At 44.5% G+C, this 19,485-nt stretch overlaps 1 protein-coding gene across 1 annotated transcript in view; it reads left to right on the forward strand.

Annotated features, from left to right (window-relative positions):
• CNTNAP1 (contactin associated protein 1) overlaps positions 1–19,485 on the forward strand; it is a 45,718-nt gene that overhangs the window by 13,606 nt on the left and 12,627 nt on the right. The window contains exons 6-17 of the mRNA XM_044447343.1: positions 21–205; positions 462–605; positions 2,290–2,563; positions 6,062–6,211; positions 7,539–7,710; positions 12,106–12,212; positions 12,296–12,415; positions 12,590–12,793; positions 14,864–15,020; positions 15,132–15,259; positions 15,404–15,571; positions 18,326–18,544. Of these exons, the coding sequence (XP_044303278.1) occupies positions 21–205; positions 462–605; positions 2,290–2,563; positions 6,062–6,211; positions 7,539–7,710; positions 12,106–12,212; positions 12,296–12,415; positions 12,590–12,793; positions 14,864–15,020; positions 15,132–15,259; positions 15,404–15,571; positions 18,326–18,544 (2,028 nt within the window). The remainder of the gene's footprint in view (positions 1–20; positions 206–461; positions 606–2,289; positions 2,564–6,061; positions 6,212–7,538; positions 7,711–12,105; positions 12,213–12,295; positions 12,416–12,589; positions 12,794–14,863; positions 15,021–15,131; positions 15,260–15,403; positions 15,572–18,325; positions 18,545–19,485) is intronic.

A 19,485-nucleotide genomic window follows, 5' to 3' on the forward strand; every position in this document is an offset into this window, starting at 1 on the left:
TCTGTGTCTCCACTCCTCAGGCAACAGCTCTCTAAACACTAGTGGAGGGGAGACGACAATGAAATTGGGGAGTCTCCTGGATGACCAGCACTGGCACCAGTTTCGTCTCGACCGCTACCGGCAATATGTCAACTTCAGCCTCGATGGGGAGGTCCTGCAGTTCCGCCTCAATGGGGAGTTTGAGCAGCTTGACCTGGACTCAGAGGTGATGTGCTGGAATGGTGGCCAGCTCTACTCTAAGTTGTGCTGGAAATTATGTTTGCAGTGCTTTAACTAGGAATTTGAAATAAAAGTCTAAAATATTCTTCTTCCTTGTGGGACTTAGACCTTTTTCTTTCCCCCCACAGCCTCACATTCTCTCTGTTATACCACAAGAGCATGGTCTGCATTCGGGTGCTGGGAAGCCACAGGCTTACTTGGCCTCCAGCTGAGCAGCTTTTTCCTTTTTCTGGCCTCTGCAGATCTTCTTTGGAGGAGTGATGAACCATGAGAAGCAGCGTCTCGCCTATCGGCAGAACTTCCGTGGCTGCATGGAGAACATCGCCTATAATCTGGTCTACATAACTGATTTAGCAAGACGCCGCAAGCCCTCTATCCGGTTTGAGGTGAAAATGAGTGTGATATTGGATTGGCATTGGGGAGATAATCATGTCTGGCAACTTCTGGGTCTCTTGTAGGTGTGTTAGAGGGCCCTTTCCAGTTATTGCTGACTCCACAGTGACTGAGTAGGTGTGCATGTCACAACAGCTCACCTGTTGACCTGTGCAAGATGGATTGTTTGTGATCCAATCCAGGGTGCATTCAACGGATGACCAGGTTCACTGTGGGTTGCCCCCATCCTTCCCCTTGCCCCTCCCCATGGATATTGCCGGGGACTCGGCAGCAGGAGCTATCTTGTTTTCCCTCTCCACCGCAATCCCAAGTCTTTTGTGCTCACCATGACTTTCCCCCCTTCTCTCCCAGCTTTTTCCTGGAAATCACATTTAGTGATCTCCAAATTCACAGCTACTGACACTGCACACTGGAGGGACTGTCACTCTTTTCAAAAACAGTGTAAGAAGTTTGTGCAAGTTTTTGAAAGTAATTGTTTTTAGGTGGACTTCCACAAATGCATGAGTGGACTCCTCTATGCAACTCAAAAACCAGAAGCCTCACCTGGGCCAAGTCTACAGGGCTTCCTGATGTCCAGGAATGGCAGGTGCCAACCCTGGACATGGCTCAGAAGAGGCTCCAAATTGTTTTTCTTTTCTTCGCTTTCTCCTGACTGCTGTCAAAAGGTGAGTGGTCAAGAGAAACTAAAGGTGTGCGTGATCTTTGCTCACAAAAAGGGTGGTGTGTCAGTGAATGGCTTTGGTATGTATATAGCTGTCTTCAGAAACTGAAAAAGGGAAAGGGGCATAAGGCCATGCTGGACTGAAATTGGCTTGTGATCATGGTAGGGAATGAGGAGGCAACTTGCTCCTCCTACATTGTCCCCTGGGAGACCTGCAGGAGCACTGAGAGGGAAGAAGGGGGCCAGCAACCCACAGTCAGCCCAATTTTCTGTCATGTGCATTGTGGGTTGTTTTGCCAACAATCAACCCACTGCAACTTATTGTCAGGGTGACTCGGCATAATATGCAACCACTCCCTGTTTGGAAGCAGCTGCATTCTGCTTTGATTCTGCTGGCATTATCTGTGCTACCCTCTACAGCCCTGTTTTTCTGTTCACATAAATTTGGAAGCAAACTGATCTACAAAGAGTTACTAAGGGGAGAGGGAGCTTTGATTGTCATGTCTTTGAAACAAAAGTGATACTATAAAGGAAGCCCCAGTTTTTAGAGTAAAAATGGACAGTTAAGGATGATAGCATGTATTTGGGTGGAGAAGGATGCAAAAAATTATACTTTCACCGAGTAGTATCCTTTGTGCCTGTGTGACTGGAATGTATGTATGTATGTATGTATGTATGTATGTATATGCGCATCACACCCCCTTGGAAATCCTTTCTGGTCTCCTTCCCATGGTTTACCTATATCTGAGTGTTCACCAAGCATTGCTAGCTGCTCTCAAGTGTATAGTCATAGCCATGATGATGCGTAACATTTTTTTGTTCTAAGAAAAAACTGAGATTTTCAGCATGCAGAGTTGTGTGCCTGAGAACAAATCCAACTATTATGGACCATAATGGTGTGAGCACCAAACCTGTGTGGCCGCACCTTAATGGAAGGCCAGCTTGGTGTGTACACAGACAGAATTTGGCTTTGCCTTACCCTGATTCCCTCTTCACTGTCTCTTTCTTTGTTACAGGGCCATGTGGGCTATTACTGTCGGGACAACCTTTTGTTTCCCTTCACATTTGCTGGGGTCAACAACTTCTTGCAGGTGCCAGGATATCCCAGGCGCAATCTACTGGCAGTCAGCTTCAGCTTCCGCTCGTGGGATGTTGTGGGGCTGCTCATGTACACTTCCTTTGCTGATGACCTGGGCTGGCTTGAGATGGTGCTGAGTGATGGTCAAGTTAATGTCACCATTGCTCAGCCAAAAAGCAAAGTTAAAACCAAGAAGCTGGAGTTTGCAGCAGGTAGGAGCAGAGGAAGGTGTTAACTTTGACAGGACTCTTTTCAGTGTAACTCAGGAGTGCATTAAGTGCTGTCCTGAGGGGTAGTTTTGGTAGGCTTGGAGAAGGAAGAGGGTTGGAATATGGAATGAGTTGAGGCTGGCTGGCTTCTTTGCCTGCAGCTTGCATTACAGGATTTAGTGGCCCATAGGGGGTTGCAAGGTGGAACTTACTCTGAAGCTTCCAGTCCAGCAAGCTGTAGCTCTCATCCGTGGAGGGAAGCTTTTTTGGCTGTGCTGCTTCTCTTTTTCAACTGGGTTTTGTGGCAATGTATGGCCAGTGGTGAAGAGCTGTATTCTCACTGCTGCCCTCCCATTGGCTTCTTCCTGGAGGAGAATAATGAAGCTGATGCCCTGCTTCCTGGCCAGCTGGAACTGAGTGGTGTCCTCCAGGTAGATGGACATGCTGCCTGCCAGCTGACCCACACTCAGAGGGTTGGGTGGCCAGTGCTTCTGGAATGAAGAGACGGATGGGTGTGGAGGCAGTCCCTGACTCTCTGACAGTGGAGGTGACCTTATGTGATCCTTGGAAACCAGCTGACACCTCACAATTATTAGTCACAACTTTAGCTTGGCAAGGGAGTGCCTGAGAGTATCACCCTGTCACTTTTGGGTTGGGTGAGGGTGATTTTTCTCCTCTTCCTGCACAATTTGCAGCAGTGTTTCACCCTTGCCAGGGTGTAAGGTCATGTGGTAGTCAGCTGAATTTTAGATGGCACTGAATTCCTGCAGTTTCATGTCCCAAGAACATTTCAACAAAGTTGCTTTAGGATATTAAAAACCAGGCTTTCTTTGAGCTGAGTTTCGGTCCTGGACTTTCATCATGGAGAAAAGACCCCAGACTGGGTAGTAGCTGTGCTATGGCAAGAAAATGAAAACGCTGGCCTAAAATTTAAGGAACAGAACAAACATGCTCCTCTCTTAGGCTGGGAGGAACAAAAAGGGGGATCCCCCTGTTAGGTACTGCCCTGCTTGACTGTAAACTGGGGCTTGGAAGGAAGCGAAGGCATTTATGTAACTTCTCTTTCATTCTTTTGTTCTTTCTTTCTTTTTAAAAGATGTTACTGGATGTAAGTATTGTGAAAAGATCTCTGCCTTTCTGTGTGAAGGTGCAGACTTAGCAAGCTAGGTATGCTAATAATAATGCAAATAACAGATGAATAATTGGTTATTTCTAAATAGGTGATGGTGGGACCTGATTTTTTTTTTTTTTGGTTACACCTTTAAATCTGCTATAGATCGAAGAAAGGACATGAACATAAATTGGACTTTTAGTAGTTCCAGTTCTAAAGGGGAACTGGTCTTTTAAATAGGGCCCAAGGTTCAGGTCAGTTGGGCATGGGATAGGTATGTGATGCAGAGGGAATTAAAGTTCATCAGTAGTTGCTGTTGGATAAAAGGAACAATTCTGCAGCCTTCCAGGCCCTAGAGAGCATTAGGGAATGCATTGCCTCCCCAGCTGGTTGTGCAGCTCATCCCCTTGGTGTCCTGTGACAGGATAGTTTCCTCCTCCTCCTCCTTCCTCTCTCCCTCTGCTACCAGTAATCAAGCAACGTGGGTCTCCTCCATGAGGGAAGCAAGGGAACATATTTCATGTCTTTCTTTCACATGCTTGCATTTACCCAACTTTTAGAGGGTGTTTGTACTTAAACCATGTTAGCTAATCATCTCCAACCATTTATGTGAAAGCACTAATTACAGTAAGTTGATTTGGAATTTATTTTAAAGTGAACTTCCAGTAGCCTGCATAAAACCAAATGCTGTTTTAATTTTTTAATAAAATCTTTCTTTAAGACAACTCTGCTTTTACATCGGAGCATCCAACCACTGTTATTGAAAGCATCCCAACCACTAGTGTATAGAAACCTGAAATGTGTCAGATTTGTAGTAGATCCAGACAACTCCTGCCAGATGTCTTATTTCTCTCCCAGAGTTTAAGGTCCAGATGGTCTCTGTTCATTTACAAAAGTCATCATCCTGACAATCCCCAATCATCTTTTGCTCATGCATAGACACAGATTCCACCAATGAGACATGTATGTACTCAGCTCCCATTTTTCTGCCGCACCAAATGGAGCAGAATGGTGCCAGACTGATTGCCAAACTTTATCATTCATTGTAGCGGAACTCATTTGCCATCATATCCACTGATCTAAAGGACATTAGCCAAAGATGTTGTTCTAATGTTAGATGGTTTGCACACAAATCTGAGCTTCCTGGGATGCATAGATCACCATTGATGGTTCTGGGCTAATAGAAACTTTTGAAAGTTTTCTTTATGGTGGGTATGCAGTAGGGCAGCCACCATCAACCTAGATCTGTAGTCCAGAAGTGTTGGACTACAATGCCCACCCTCCTGCGAATTGGCCATGCTGTCTGGATCTGGCAGGAGTCATAAGGTTGGGCAAACCTGCAATAAGGCATGTGTTTGGTGGAAAGGATGAGACCATACTGTAAGTGGCCAAAATCTTCTCCTATTTGCTGAGGCTTTGTAAGTTCCCATTCCGCTTCATTCTGGTGAAAGAGGCAGCCGACTGCCAAATAGCCCTGTGCTAACTGAAGGAACAGCTTCAACAATGGCAGTGAGAAGGTCTTGCATGGCAGATGTAGACTTGTTAAATATTTCAGTATGTAGGGAGATTGATAAATCTTTAATAATGCTCAGAGCTTTATCTTTGCTTTGCCAAAAACAAGGCAGTATAATGAGGAAGGGCAAGTTGCTTGATCGGTCCAGTCTCAGGGCTGGCTTTCCTGCCTGTGGAATTCTAGGGTTTGTTACTTCTGTCTGCAGCTGGTCTAAAGCTGTATGTTAAAGACTGTTGGACAATCTGTTCCTGAGCTCTTTAGCTTATTCCTAGCTAAACTGTTCAATATGGCACCATTGAAACTAGTGGGACATGTTAGTCCTGATTAATTTAAGTCACTTTATTTAAGCGGTTCTTTCCTTAAGCATAAGCAAGTCTGTATCCAACCCTGGGTATGCATCTATAATTTTACATTAGCTTTAAGTGAATCAGGCCAATAGAGGTCCAATTATGTGCATTTTTCAAAGTTCACCATGCTTGGAGTAAAATGCAACCATCATCCAAGTGGAAGCATTTTTCAGCTTGGATTTTGGTAGATTCTGCATGTTGCTGTTTTATTCTCTCAGAATAAAATTAAGTATGATTTTTTTACAATGGCTCTGAAGTAAAACTGAAAAATCAATGGTCTAGAGGCTGTATAGGGAACATTTATTCTAGCATGTCATTAAAAGCCCTCTCTTCCTCCTCTTCTCCTCCTTCCTTTCATCCTCAGAAGAATTGAAGTGCTCCAGAGAGCAAAGGTTTCACCCACAGTGTTTTTGGGTCTTGAGATTGGTGGCTGAAATGGGATGGGAAACCTCTCGGGTGGTGAGGGAAGATTGTTCATTGCCAGTCCAGTCATAACCTGTGCTAAGTATCTTCCATCCCTCCATCTTCAGGATACCGTCTTAATGATGGCTTCTGGCATTCCGTGTCCTTGATGGTGCGTGAAACCTCGGCTGTCATCACCATCGATGACCAGAATGATGCCAGCTTCCGTGTTGACCGAGACATTCAGCTGCGCACAGGGAACCAGTACTTCTTTGGAGGTAGGTACCTCCTTGAGGAGAGATTGTGGTGAAACTGTGAAGAAGATAGAAAAATGGGTGATTCACAACTGACAGCAGGCTCTGTCAGTCCAGGAAAGGCTTGGCACATAGATGCAGTAGTTTTGGGAATGGACGATGAGGCAGTTGAGGAGCTGAAGGTGGGAGGCTTCCAGCCCTGAAGAGCAGCAGAGCTCTGTGTTTGCCACAACATGGCACAACTCAACTGGTAGGCATGGTATTAAGAGGGAATTGGCCTCTCTGGATCACCATGAGCAATGCCTGGGTAAATCTTAGAGTGGTAGAAAGGAGGATTGTGACTAGAACTGTGCAACTAAGGAGCAAGAATGATTGGTGTCACCAGTTTCAAAAGAATTGATTTTTATTTATATGTAGTGGGAACCTGTTCCAAAGTGGACCCTGCACTGGTTTTCTGCTGAAAGTTCTTTTTCCCTGGCTGCTTTTTGCTTTCCAGAGTTTTGCTTACTTCAAAATAGAAGGCAGGTAGTCAATAGTTTTCAGTAGAAAACTGGAGCACAGCTCCAATGTGGATTCCTGATCCCACTGTTTGAACAATCAAGCTGAAGATCTGGACTTGTTCATCAGGCAAATGTTATTGATTTTATTTCCATTCAGTTTCAAGAGGTTGGAGTGGTAATCGGTGTTCCCTAGAACATACCTTATTTTGAAGCATATAGCTGTGTCCAGAGAAAGTTCCTTGATACCAAGGCCATAAGGCAAGGCACTAGCTCTTTTTTAGTTAAATTTGGCAGTAAGCCACTTTGTCTCTTTTGAAAGGTGTTCCATTAGCTCTTGGATCATCTTTTTAACTTGGCTTACCTGGGTTGTGACTTCCATGAAATCATTTCTATTACTCATGAGGTTTGAGTCTTTACTGGTGCACTCACCAGTAAAGACATCCTCCCTTCTTTCAGTAGATTGCTTTTGTGCTGTTGGCTGCTCTGTTCTGAAGTTGGAAAGCAGCATCCCCTGGTGATGAATATCCCAGGAAGGTAATTATCTCAGACCATTATGCTAATTAGTAGATAATTAATTAAGAATTTTGTCAGAACAGGTCTCAGTCATTCAGGTGGATGACATTTCTCTCTCTTCAGATCATTCTTTTTGTTTTACTGGGATGGTTCTAGACTTTGTCACTGAAATCCACAGCACTTCTGTGAGTCTTGATTAGCTTAATCTGTGCAGCTTCAGTGTGACTGCTCTGAGCATTCCTGGATCAAATCCATCAGGTGTAACCACTGCATTTTTTTTCTCATGCTGTCTCTCTTTTTGCTCACACATTGCTGAAATTATGTCTTGTATATCCTAGGCTGCCCCAAGCCAGCATCACGTACTGGCTGTGCCTCCAATCAGACAGCCTTCCATGGGTGCATGCAGATGGTCAGTGTAGATCGGCAGCCCATTGAGTTAGACATGGTTCGCCAGCATCGGCTTGGCAAGTACTTTGAGGTGTACTTCAATGTGTGCGGCGTCACTGATAGGTATGCTTGTGCAAGTTGTATTTCTGGCTAAGCAGGACTGGCAAGAAATGTGTGTGTGTGTGTTGGGGGAGGGGGGAATCTTGAATCCTTCCAATATGCTCTTGAGATAAGCCTCTAGTAGTCGTATGGTTGGGAATGGTCTGAAGAGCACATGGTGTCCTTGCTGAGGCAAAGCAGGCCTGGCTCTTGTCAGTGCCTGCATTGGGATGCAGTCAAGGGACCTCTCTGTACACTACTTTGGATTCTGTGGAAAGAAGGCAAGAATAAATGTTGCGTTCCTGGGCAGTACTTGTGCAAAGGGAGCAGAGAGGACCTTTATATTCCGCTTTCCAGTTTCACTCTCAACATGTCTTCCAGGATGGTTGAAAAATGTTTAATGCTGAACTTGAAGGTGCACCTTCTGTCTTGTGCCTACTAATATTCTTTAGGAGTGAAGTGCAAAATAAGTAAACGCATACCATAGTGTCCGCTTACTGATTAATCCTGTTCCCACATTTACAATATTAATGTGGTTCTGATCACCCCAATCTCAACGTAATTGAGAAGGAAAGAGCAGTTCACTTAAAATGATTGTGAAAGAAGAAAGTTTGAACCAGCTTGGACACTGAGATTGGAAAAGTATGACAGTGACTGAACATGGGAGAGACTTGCAGACTTTTGAACTGTATGGAAAGTGGTAGGAGAAAATCTATGTTCTCCCAAAATGCTAGAAATGCAGCTTATAAACCATGACTTGTAGAGGGGTTTATTGGCTCAGCATGTCTTCCTGTGGAAGTGAGAAAGAGTGGCTGGATTCAGCTTGCTGCCGCAGACAAAACAATGGCACCATTAGCGACAGTGCAAAGGAACCTGCTCTGTTTGACTACAGAAGGGTGAGCAGAGCAAGTCTCTTTAAATTGCCACTGCTGCTACAGCCAAAAAGACTGAGGCACTGGAGGCACACATTACATTGCAAATATACATTGGCTACTGGAGCACACCAGAGAATTTCCAAAGAAGATCAGTCTGTGCTTTATAGACTACAGCAAAGCCTTTGACTGTGTGGATCACAAGAAGTTATGGGTGGTGCTGGAAGAAATAGGGGTGCTTCACCTTCTCCTGATACATAATCTGTACTGTGAACAGAGTAGAACAAAGTATGAAGAAACAGAATGGTCTCCTTTAGGCAAAGGCATCAGACAAGGGTGTCTTTTATCTTCCTTTCTATTCAATCTGTATGCAGAACATCACATAAGTAAATATGGATTAGAATCAAAGGAAGGAATGAAAATTGGTGGAAGACACATCAATATCATAAGACAGGTAGATGACACCATCTTACTGACAGAAAGCAGCAATGACTTGAAATGACTCCTGATGAAAGTGAAAGAAGAAAACACAAAAAGCAGAACTGCAGCTGAATACTGAGCAAACAAAAATTATGACCACAGAAAAATTACAGGAGAGCATTCTGTAAAATTACAGAATGGTGTTCTGTACAGGATGGAAGAAGGGGTGAACAGTCTGCTGATCAAATTCACAGACAATACTAAAGCGACAGTGACCACAACTGAGGAGCAGGTATTCCAGATCCTAAAGGATCTGGGCAGACTATGGAAGTGGGCAGGAGACAACAGGATGGCGTTCAGTGTGGATAAGTGCAAAGTCTTGCACTTGGGGCATAGGAATGGGTGTCATAAGTTCAGGTTGGGGACAAGTGACTGGAGAGCAGCACTTGTGAAAGGGACCTTGGGGTACTGGTTGACTGCAGGCTAAACTTGAATCAGCAGTGTGATGCAGTGGTCAAGAGGGCAAACGCCACCTTTGGTTGCATAGCCAGAAGTGTGGCTTCTAGATCGAGAGAGGTATTAATGCCACTCTATCTGACTCTGGTGTGCCCGCAACTGGAGTATTGTGCTCAGTTCTGACCCCCTTGTTACAGGAAGGATATAGCCAGGTTAGAGTCAGAGCAGCGTAGGGCCACAAGGATGGTGACCAGATTGCAGGGAAAGCCATATGAGGCGAGACTGAGGGAACTGGGTCTTTTCGGCCTGGAGAAGAGGAGACTCCGAGGGGATCTGTTGGCAACATATGTAAGGGGGTGTCACATGGAGGTGGATAGAGACCTGTTCTCCCCTGCAGAGGAAGGCAGGACGCGCTCCAATGGAGCAAAGCTCAGGGAGCCAAGGTTCCATTTGGATGCCAGGAAGCACTTCCTGGCAGTCAGGACCCCGGGGTATGGAATGGGATTCCACGGGAGGTCGTTGAGGCCCATCGGTGAGGGTGTTCAGGGATAGGCTGGACATGATAGGCATGTCATGAGCAAAGCCGGCTAGAGCCGGGGGTCAGATTAGATGCCCCTGGAGGACCCTTCTGAATTGCTCTGTTTCTATGTTACAGAACTTGACTGTTGTCCGATCTTGCAAAAAACAGGTCCAATTACCTTAGATGGGGAAAACTAAGTCAGCAATATTTATGAAGAATAAGGCACAAAAAGACAAACCATGTCTAGGCAGAACACGCTGGGACTGCACAGGACACAGTTAGAATAAAGCTTTTATAGTTTACATCATCTCTTGACAACTTTCTCATGGGCCTCCTCTCTTTACAAATCTGGCCATTTTCCTCCTTCTTTTCATACATTATCTAAGGATGACCCTTTCAAGATGCAGTTCAAAGACTCATCCTTAGCCTGATTCCTTCTTGTTCTCTCTTATTTAGGAGCAGTTCTCTTACAGCTACATACACACAAGTTTTCTCTTCAATCCTGTTTTTGCCAGGGTGAAGGTGACACTATTTTCTCTGTCACCATTAACAATGAAGAAATTGAAATGTGGAAGGTATCGCATACCTTGGCTCAGTCATCCTTTTAAACAGAGACTGTAGGCAAGAAATTCTAAGGAGGCTCAGACTTGGAAGGGCAGCAATGAAAGAACTAGAAAGGATCATCATGGAAACCAAGGCCAAGATCATCCATACATCGTTATGTATTCCCATCACAATGTATGGGTGTGAAAGCTGGGCAGTGAAGAAAGCTGACGGGAAGAGAATGGATATGTTTGACTCATGGTGTTAGAAGGGAGCTTTGCAAATACCCTGGACTGACAAAAAAGACAAACAAATGAATTCTAGATCAATCAAGCCAGAGCTTTCCTTGAAAGCCAAAATGACAAAACTGTGGCAATCAAGCTATGGACACATCATGGGAAGGTGTGCTTCTAAGCTTTAACTTGGGGTTCTGCATTGAGCATTGGCCTTATAGGCCCCTTCAAACCCTACTATTCTATGATTCTAAGGTAAGACTCACTGGAGAAGACAATCATGCTAGGAAAAGTCGAAGGTAGAAGAAAAGGCCAAATATGAGATTTATTATTATTATTATTATTATTATTATTATTATTATTATTATTATTATTAGAGTTATATCCTCCGTTTTTTCTTACAAAGAACTCAAGGCAGCTTACATCATTCTCCTCCTGCTGCTCTTATTCGTATCCCCACAATATCCCTGTGAGGTAGGTTGGGCTGAGAGTCTGTGAATGGTCCAAAGTCACCCAGTTGGCTCCATGGCTGAGCCGGGACTAGCACCCAGAGCTCCAGGTTCCCCAGTCCCACACTCTTAGCCACTGTACCACTCTGGCACTGGCTCACCCGGAATCCATAAAGGAAGCCACAGCCTTGAACATAGAGGAGCTGAGCAGGACTGTCATGGACATTTTGGAGGCTTTCATTCACGGGGTATCCATAAGTCAGAGACGATTGGATGCCACATAACAAGTATTATCAGTTGCAAAGGAGATGACCTTGCTTGGTTTTATTTGATATATCTAGATTAATGATGTTTTAGATTTTCAGAGTTTTATATTTGACATACAAAATGTACCTTTTGGTATTTTAATGGGGCTGGTATTAATTTTATGCAAAGACCATTGGCAAAAGTGATCAAAGAGGATGATGGTCGTGCTCTGTGGCCACAGAAAGCCGGGTGTCTTGGTAGTGGAGGTGCTGGGAGTGGGCAGGCAGGGTTAATAGAAATGGAAAGTAAGGCCAGGAAGGGTGCAAGAGGCTGTGGTGGCTGGACCACTGCACTGAAGCACTCCACACTGCAACAATTCCTTGTGGATCTTATTTGTATGTCTCATGTTGCTACACATCAAAGACTCTCAGCAGGAGGCAAGTCATGCCACTGTCTCCTGCTTGCGGCTTATCTCAGGCTTCTGCCTTGCCAGAAGTGCTGGGCTAGACAGATCCAACATGGCAGTTCCCACTTCCAAGGAATGCCAGCTGTGTATTTGCGTAGTGCTGTCCAGAGGTGCAGTATTCCCAGTGAGAAAAAGATGAAACCCTTTGTTAGGATCCATGTTGGGGTGGGGAATCCTCATCTCTCGTACTAACTGGCTTTTCCTACTGTACCAGGTGTACCCCCAATATGTGCGAACATGGCAGTCGTTGCATCCAGTCGTGGGATGACTTCACGTGCATCTGTGACTTGACGGGTTACAAGGGGGAGACCTGCCATACTCGTGAGCAGGGGGAAGAGTGGGACAAGTGGACTTAGAGTGTTGGTCTGCATGCCTCAGCACTCACTACTTCTTTCCTTTCGCAGCTGTTTACAAAGAAAGTTGTGAAGCCTATCGACTCAGTGGCAAAAGGTCTGGCAACTACACCATTGACCCAGATGGCAGTGGGCCCTTGAAACCTTTTACTGTGTATTGCGACATTCGAGGTATGGGGATATCAAGGTGATCCAGGTCTTCCCTCTTGTAAGGAGCATTAGTTGCCATTCAATTAGTTGTTTGGATTCAAGGTGTGTGCGCGCACACACACAAACAGTTGCACCCAGAGCACAGAGAAGGTCAGCTTGAACTTGTGCTAAATTTGACTTCCCTTTGCCTTGCAGAGGACCGTGCATGGACCATTGTTCGGCACAATCGGCATTGGCTCACAAAAGTGGCAGGCTACAGTCCTGAAAGGCCTTTCCTGGGCACGGTTGACTACTGGAATGCATCGTGGGGTGAGGTGTCAGCTCTGGCAAATGCCTCCGAGTACTGCGAGCAACAAATTGAGTTCTACTGTTACTTCTCCCGCCTGCTCAACACCCAGAGTGAGTGTGTCTGGCTGAACTTGATCATGGCCATCCTCCACCAAATGGGCAAGCACACACATTCTGGGCCATGAACAGCGGCCTGAACAAATGTTGCAGCTACATAGCAGATGCTTTCTTGTTTTCCACAGTTTGTTCTTTTCTGCTGGAAGAAGGCAGGGTCCATGTAAGGGATGGGAATACATGGCCGTCTGTTGAACACATTATCCCTCACATAGGGTATGTTGGCTATGCCTGATAGGAGTTGCACTCCAAATAGGAGTTACAGTCCAAGAATATCTGAAGGCCCACCCATTCAGCCCTGGAAATCTTACTGAACCGCACTGTAGTTTTCGAAATGTCACTGGGCATCTCTCACACATGCTCAGGCTTGTGTTTGCATCCATGTGGACAAGAAACTTGGAAATACACATACTGGAATTCTCAGGATACCAAATTTTACCTCCACAATCCAATTCTGTTCTTGTGCAGAGTAATCACAAAACTTTCACCCTCTCTGCCTTAGGCAGATGGGATCTAACCTGGATAGAGATGTTGAAATTGTAACAGATAGTTCAGTAAGGTCATCATCTCAGAATGTAGAGGCAGGGAAGGTGAGAGGCAAATTCCTTTTTAGATACAAATAAGAAAAGAACTGAAAATAAAATGCCCATATCATAATGCCTTCATGTATGATGTGGCTTCATCTGGAATACAATTGCAGTTTTTGCTGTCCTGTCTCTGTAACAATGTTGAACAACTAGGAAATGTGCAAAATAACATAAAGTAAAATAAGGCAGCTAAAACGACTGAGCAGTTGTGGCCTCCTCTCTGCCAGGAAAGGCTAAAGTTTCTTGTGGGGAAGGGATAACATGGTCAGAGTTCACAAAACTGTGGTATGGAGAAAGTGGATAAACGTTTATGGAAGGCTGGTCTATCAGCAGCAGTTGATCAAGGTATGTAGGATGCCACTGAATGCCACTTGCTGGATACCAGGACTGGGCATTTTTTCATGCCTACTTGTGGGTAGCCTGGAAACAACTTGGCATCCACTGCAATCACAGTAGATTTGGAAGGGCCATCAGGTGCAACCCTCCGCTCAATGCAGGACTCCAAATTAAAGGAACCCTAACATATTGCTGAGCAGCTGCAGCTTGAATGCCTCCGGTGTGGGAGAGCCCATGGCCTCCCTCAGGAATTGGCTCCAGCTTGTATTTCTCTATAAACAATCAGGAAGTTTTCCTGATGCTCAGCTGGTATCTGGCTTCCTGTAACTTGCGCCTAGAGATGTTCAGGGAATCTGTTTTGTGTGGGAAATCCAGTGGATTCCCTGGTTTGGGCATCCTGGACACTGGGAGGCTTTGCACACAGACTCTGCCTTCCTGGTGAGTGCGCAGAGTGTGTGGGGCACATGCAAGGAATCGTGATACCCTGTGCAAGCAAAGGCATTCTTCCTCGCCCACCACTCCACCATTAACTCTCGATGGGGCTAATAAGCTCACCCTTCTGTATTTCTGTGTAGAGATATGTAAAAATACAGCACAACTTGTCCTCCCTTTCTGCTCCTTCTGTTCTTCTTCCACAAGTTATAGCCTTCAGTTGCTGAATTCAATTCACCCACCTGTATTAAGAGTCCAGGTTTATAATATTCATTTCCCATACTTTGAGAAATAGTGTATACACACTGTAGACCATGTGCTTTATAGTTTTGCTGTCTTTCTGCATTTTTGGAAGACTATTATTAGGTGCAATTAGAGCGCCTCCCTCTGCTGTTGTCCATACCTCTGTGTCCACTGTTACTTCTCTCTCCCCTGTAGGATTCGGTTTAAAGCCCCACTGATGAATTTCTTAATGCTGTGGGCAAACACATACTTCCCAGTTCTTTTGGGGTGCAATTCGTCCCTTGCCAGCAGTGGAAGTATAGCCTGTGGTCCTATAATCCAAATCTCTCACACTTACAGTCCCTTCATAAGCTAGGCATTCACTTGGAGTATTTTTCTTTCTGTTCCTCTTCCAAGTTCTGAAAAATGAATGAGAAATATGGATGTGGAACGTTGGTCCAGATTTACATGCCATCTTGTTCTCTCTCAGCTGGAATGCCTTTGAGCTTCTGGATGGGCCGAAATGCAGAGCGCCATTATTACTGGGGAGGCTCCCCACCAGGCCTGGGGCGCTGTGCTTGTGGCATGGATAAGAACTGTGCTGACCCACGTTTCTTCTGCAACTGTGACGCTGACCATGCCATGTGGTGAGCAGTGGTCCTCTGCCCCCTTCCTTATGGAAGGGCATGGGTGGTGATGGATGGAACTCTGGATATTCCCAGGGAATACATTTTAACAATGCCCCCTCTCTATTTCAGGCGGGCAGATAAGGGGCTGCTGAATTTTGTAGACCATCTTCCAGTCACACAAGTTGTAGTGAGTGACACCAACCGCACTGGCTCAGAGGCCCAGTTCTATGTGGGTCCCCTGCGTTGCTATGGAGACCGTGAGTAGTAGACCAGGTGGGGTGAGGATGCCTTCGTCATTCCCTCCTGGGCCTGCCAGGCTGACTGGGGAGCCTCTGAGGGGTGATGAGATATGAGAATCGGAGGCACAGACTTTCTGAGAATACCCTTCTTATGGTTTGCAGGCAACTCCTGGAATACAGTGTCCTTCATCAGGGGAACGGCCTTGCTCTTTCCCACCTTCCAGGTTAACTACAGCCTCGACATCAGCTTCTTCTTCAAGACTTCTGCCCCATCAGGCACTTTTCTAGAAAATGTGGGCCCAAGGAACTACATCCGTGTGGAACTCAACAGTATGGAATTCAGGTTTCAAGGGGGTGGGAGCAATGTAACAGAACCTGTGAGTTCAATATTTTTTTAGATTTGCAGTTTAAATGATCCCAATGTTTTGTGACAAGTAGCAATGCTGTTCAAAGCATAAACAAAAAGGAGAGCTAGCATTTAAAACATCCTTCCTCAGCTGGGTGTCTTCTAGGTTGGGGAAGGTATAATGTTTGTTGGGGGATTGTGGGAGTTGTAGTCCAACAGCTCTGGAGGGTACCAAGTTGGAGAAGTGTAATTTATATAATCTTTGGAAAATTGTTGCCCTTTAACCCCATTCCTTTCCACTATTTCTTTCCAGCTTCTGAAAAATTGTTTGCAGCAAAACCAAATAAAATCATTAAGAACAAGAAAATATTGAGAAACATGGCAGGTTCTGTTAGAAAACATTCTTAAATTTATTTGACTTATTGTACTTCTATACCATTTTTCTGGAACTAACCAAGGTGGGTTGTGAAACTTGAAAGTTTAAGGCCAAGCTAAGCAAAATGATGGAGGTTTTTAATCATTTCTCATATATTTTGATATCACTACCAAGGCTTTTGTGTGTCTAAGGAAAGGGGAGCCCTTTCCCAATGAAATGAACCTCCACCTCAGCTGCTATTTGACCTGGCATTGTTGTTAACTTAAACATACTGCCTTATTTGCAAAAAAGCCATCACGGACGTGCACAGCTGTTTCAAACAATGCAACTTTAAAATAGTAAAAAGAAGGATGTTAAGAATAGTAAAACATTAGAATACTGAGATGATAATCTAAAGCATGTTTAGATAGAAAAACATCCTATACTTCCCAGCCAGTGTGTCTGACATGCACAGGATTATGTCCTAGAACATAAATTGAAAATGTGCTTTCACATCCTTTCTATGAGCTACTCATAGTGCTTGAGAGAGTATATTCCACAGTTTGGGGATAACAAAGAAAAATACCTTTTCACATGTGCTTAACAAACAAGTTTTAGATGGGAATGGTGGCCTCACTAAGGGCTTTTTCTGCAGGTATTTTCTTAATACCTAAGCAGGTTTATAACAAGATAGGTGGTCAGTTGAATAGCCAGGTCCTACGCTTCACCATGTTGAAACCCATACCTTGAAATGAACCTCGAAAGCAACTAGGAATTAGTACATTAAGACAGATGTAATATGGTTCCAATACCATGAATTGGTTAGCAGCCTAGCTGTCATATGCAGCCAGTGTAACTTCCAGATGCTCTTCAGGGGTAGCTTAACATAGAAACCATCGTAGTAATCTAAATGTGATAAAACCAAGGCATGCAGGAAAGGTCATGGCTGGCTTGTCAAGCAGAATTGTACAAGGGCATCCCATGCCACTATTGCAACTGAAGATCCAGGGACTGGGTAGGATTGCAGACTACTGACAAGCTATGATCCTTTAAGGGGAGCACATCCTCTTCCAAATCAGGTTAAATTCCATTTTCTGAGTTAGCCTAACTATTGACCTCTTTGTCCTGTCTGGGTTTGGCCTCACCTTGTTCACCCTTATCCAGAGCATAACTGAGCCCAGGCAACATTCAAGTGTTTCAACTGCTTCCTTGGGGTTAGGTGACAAAGAGCAATAGAACCACCATCAATTTACTGGTGGTACTTTACTCTTTACTTTGACTGACTGTCAAAATGGGTTTCTGCAAGGTGGAGAATCCAATAAAATGGTCTGCCCTCTGTAGCTGATGGATCCAAATTGTTTCCTGTGCTTAGGGATGGGCATCCACTTGAGAAAATCTGTGATGAATTGGACTAAATGACTTATTAAAACCTCTACTCTGGCAGTGATGGCAGTGAAGAGAACTCCTCTGCCCCCACTGTGTCAAAGCAGAATAGACATCAGTGCATTTCCATCCTGTGCAAGCCCCCTTTGCCAGGAGGAGGAGGAGCCAGAGCAGTTTGTGACTCTAGTGAAAAATCTGCTTTGTTCTTTGCTCATAAAATAACTTGGATTGCCATGACTTAGCAACCAATATTGAGAGCAGGTCAAACTTTGGCATAGGTATCTGAAGGAGCAGAGACCTTCCTCCAGATCAGGAGTCCCCAGAGCAGCAGCCACAGGTGCCATGGAGCCTGCAGTGGTGCCCATCATGTTCCCCACCCCCTTGAATAAAACCCTTGAAAAAAATAGAGTGCTTGACTTTTCTTGCACTTGCTGCAGATTAGTTATTGGCAGGCAACAAAGAAAACAAAGTCACATCTACAAAGACCTTTCCCCTGTGACGTCTCTCTTCCCATTTCTAGTCTTTAGCCTAGGGTTGCTACTTTCCCCCCTCCAGCCCCTTGCCTTGTCATTTTTCTCCCAGCTCCACCTCTGGTTACCTTCTTTCTCTCCCTTCCTAGCCTGTATCTGTGCTCTTTTTCTCCACTCTAACTTTTGCCTTGCTATCCCTCCTTCACATGCCCTGCCCTCACTGCTTGTCTTTTTGCACCACCTCTTTAGCTCACTTTTGACCAGCTAGGTTCCCCGTAGCAGCCATTCTGTGACTAATGTTGTAAGTTGTCCAGAGACGAAAGTAATGGATGGCACACAAATTTGTTAAATAAATAAATAGCCCTATCCACATGAAGCCACTTTGTAGTGGCATCTGCAGCAGTTTATCAAATTCTCTTCTGTACCCACGTGTCCCGAGCATTGGAGTCCTCTGCCTTAGAAAGATTTGTGGCTGGCAAGGATGCTGTGGGATGGTCCAATGACACCCCTGTTCTTTCATTGCCTTCCAGCTTCCCAGGACTTGGTCTTTGCTTACAACATTGGAAATGGTGATGAGAATTTGACCGTGCACTCAGAGATGCCCTTCAATGACAACGAGTGGCATGAGGTGAAGGCAGAGATCAATGTCAAACTAGCTCGGCTGCGTGTTGACCGGATGCCATGGGTGGTACGAGCAGCCCCACCTCAGAGTTTCATCCACATGAACCTTACTAAACCACTCTACGTGGGTGAGTGAGGGTGAGCTGGCTGGTGTGTGTCTTCATGGGAAAGAGGGATAGTGGGGTCTGGGGTGTGCATAAGCTCAAAATAGTCAAGTTCCTATGATTTACTTATTGATATGCAAAACATTTCAAGATGTTAGTCCAATTTGGCAATAGACCTAAACACCCAAGTAGTGGGTGTTCCTTTTGAAAAACAAGCAAACCTAATTTGTAGAATTCTCTCAGAAAACTGCTCTTCTGTCTTTCTAACTCCCAACTTTTTCCTTTGCTTCACGGCGTAAGCAATGCAACTGGTGCTATCCCATTTATTTGTAAATCAGTGGTTAGCAGTGTTGTAGCCAGCTATGTACAAGGCACCAAACCTATTCAATATAAGCAGAATATGAAGAGCTCCAAAGCAATCTCTTTAAATTGTTAGTATACTATTATTATTGTATTTTATCATTACTGACATTTATATGCTACCTTGTCTGCAAAAGAGACTTCAAGATAGTGTGCAAATTTGACTGATCAACAAATGGCAATTTTATTTATGTAAATTTCATCAAAACAAACAATAGAAACATATAAAAGAACCTCACTTTTTTCTTAAATCGCTTACTATATGTGTGTGAAATAGCAACACAGATAACAATAGCAGCAGTTAGGTGGACCAGATAGCACCCATTCAAATATTTAATGTGTTGTTAGATCCTGAATCCATTGTGCTATAGGATCTGGGCATTTCTCTTTCCAGTGTTGTAATGTTAACAGTGTATTTGCTGTCAAGAGTGTGGACAATCCACTTGCACTGTCCTTTTAATAACTTCTATGCATTGAGAAGAACATGTGTTTATACCTTCAGCAGTTAGCTTAGACAAACCCTTATTAAAAAGGCATTCAGTAAACACAAAACAGAAGTTTATGCTAAATAAGATATAACCTACAACGCATAGACCTTTCTGACA

Source organism: Varanus komodoensis, unplaced genomic scaffold, assembly GCF_004798865.1.
Source record: "Varanus komodoensis strain SLA01 unplaced genomic scaffold, ASM479886v1 scaffold51, whole genome shotgun sequence".
Taxonomy (NCBI): domain Eukaryota; kingdom Metazoa; phylum Chordata; class Lepidosauria; order Squamata; family Varanidae; genus Varanus; species Varanus komodoensis.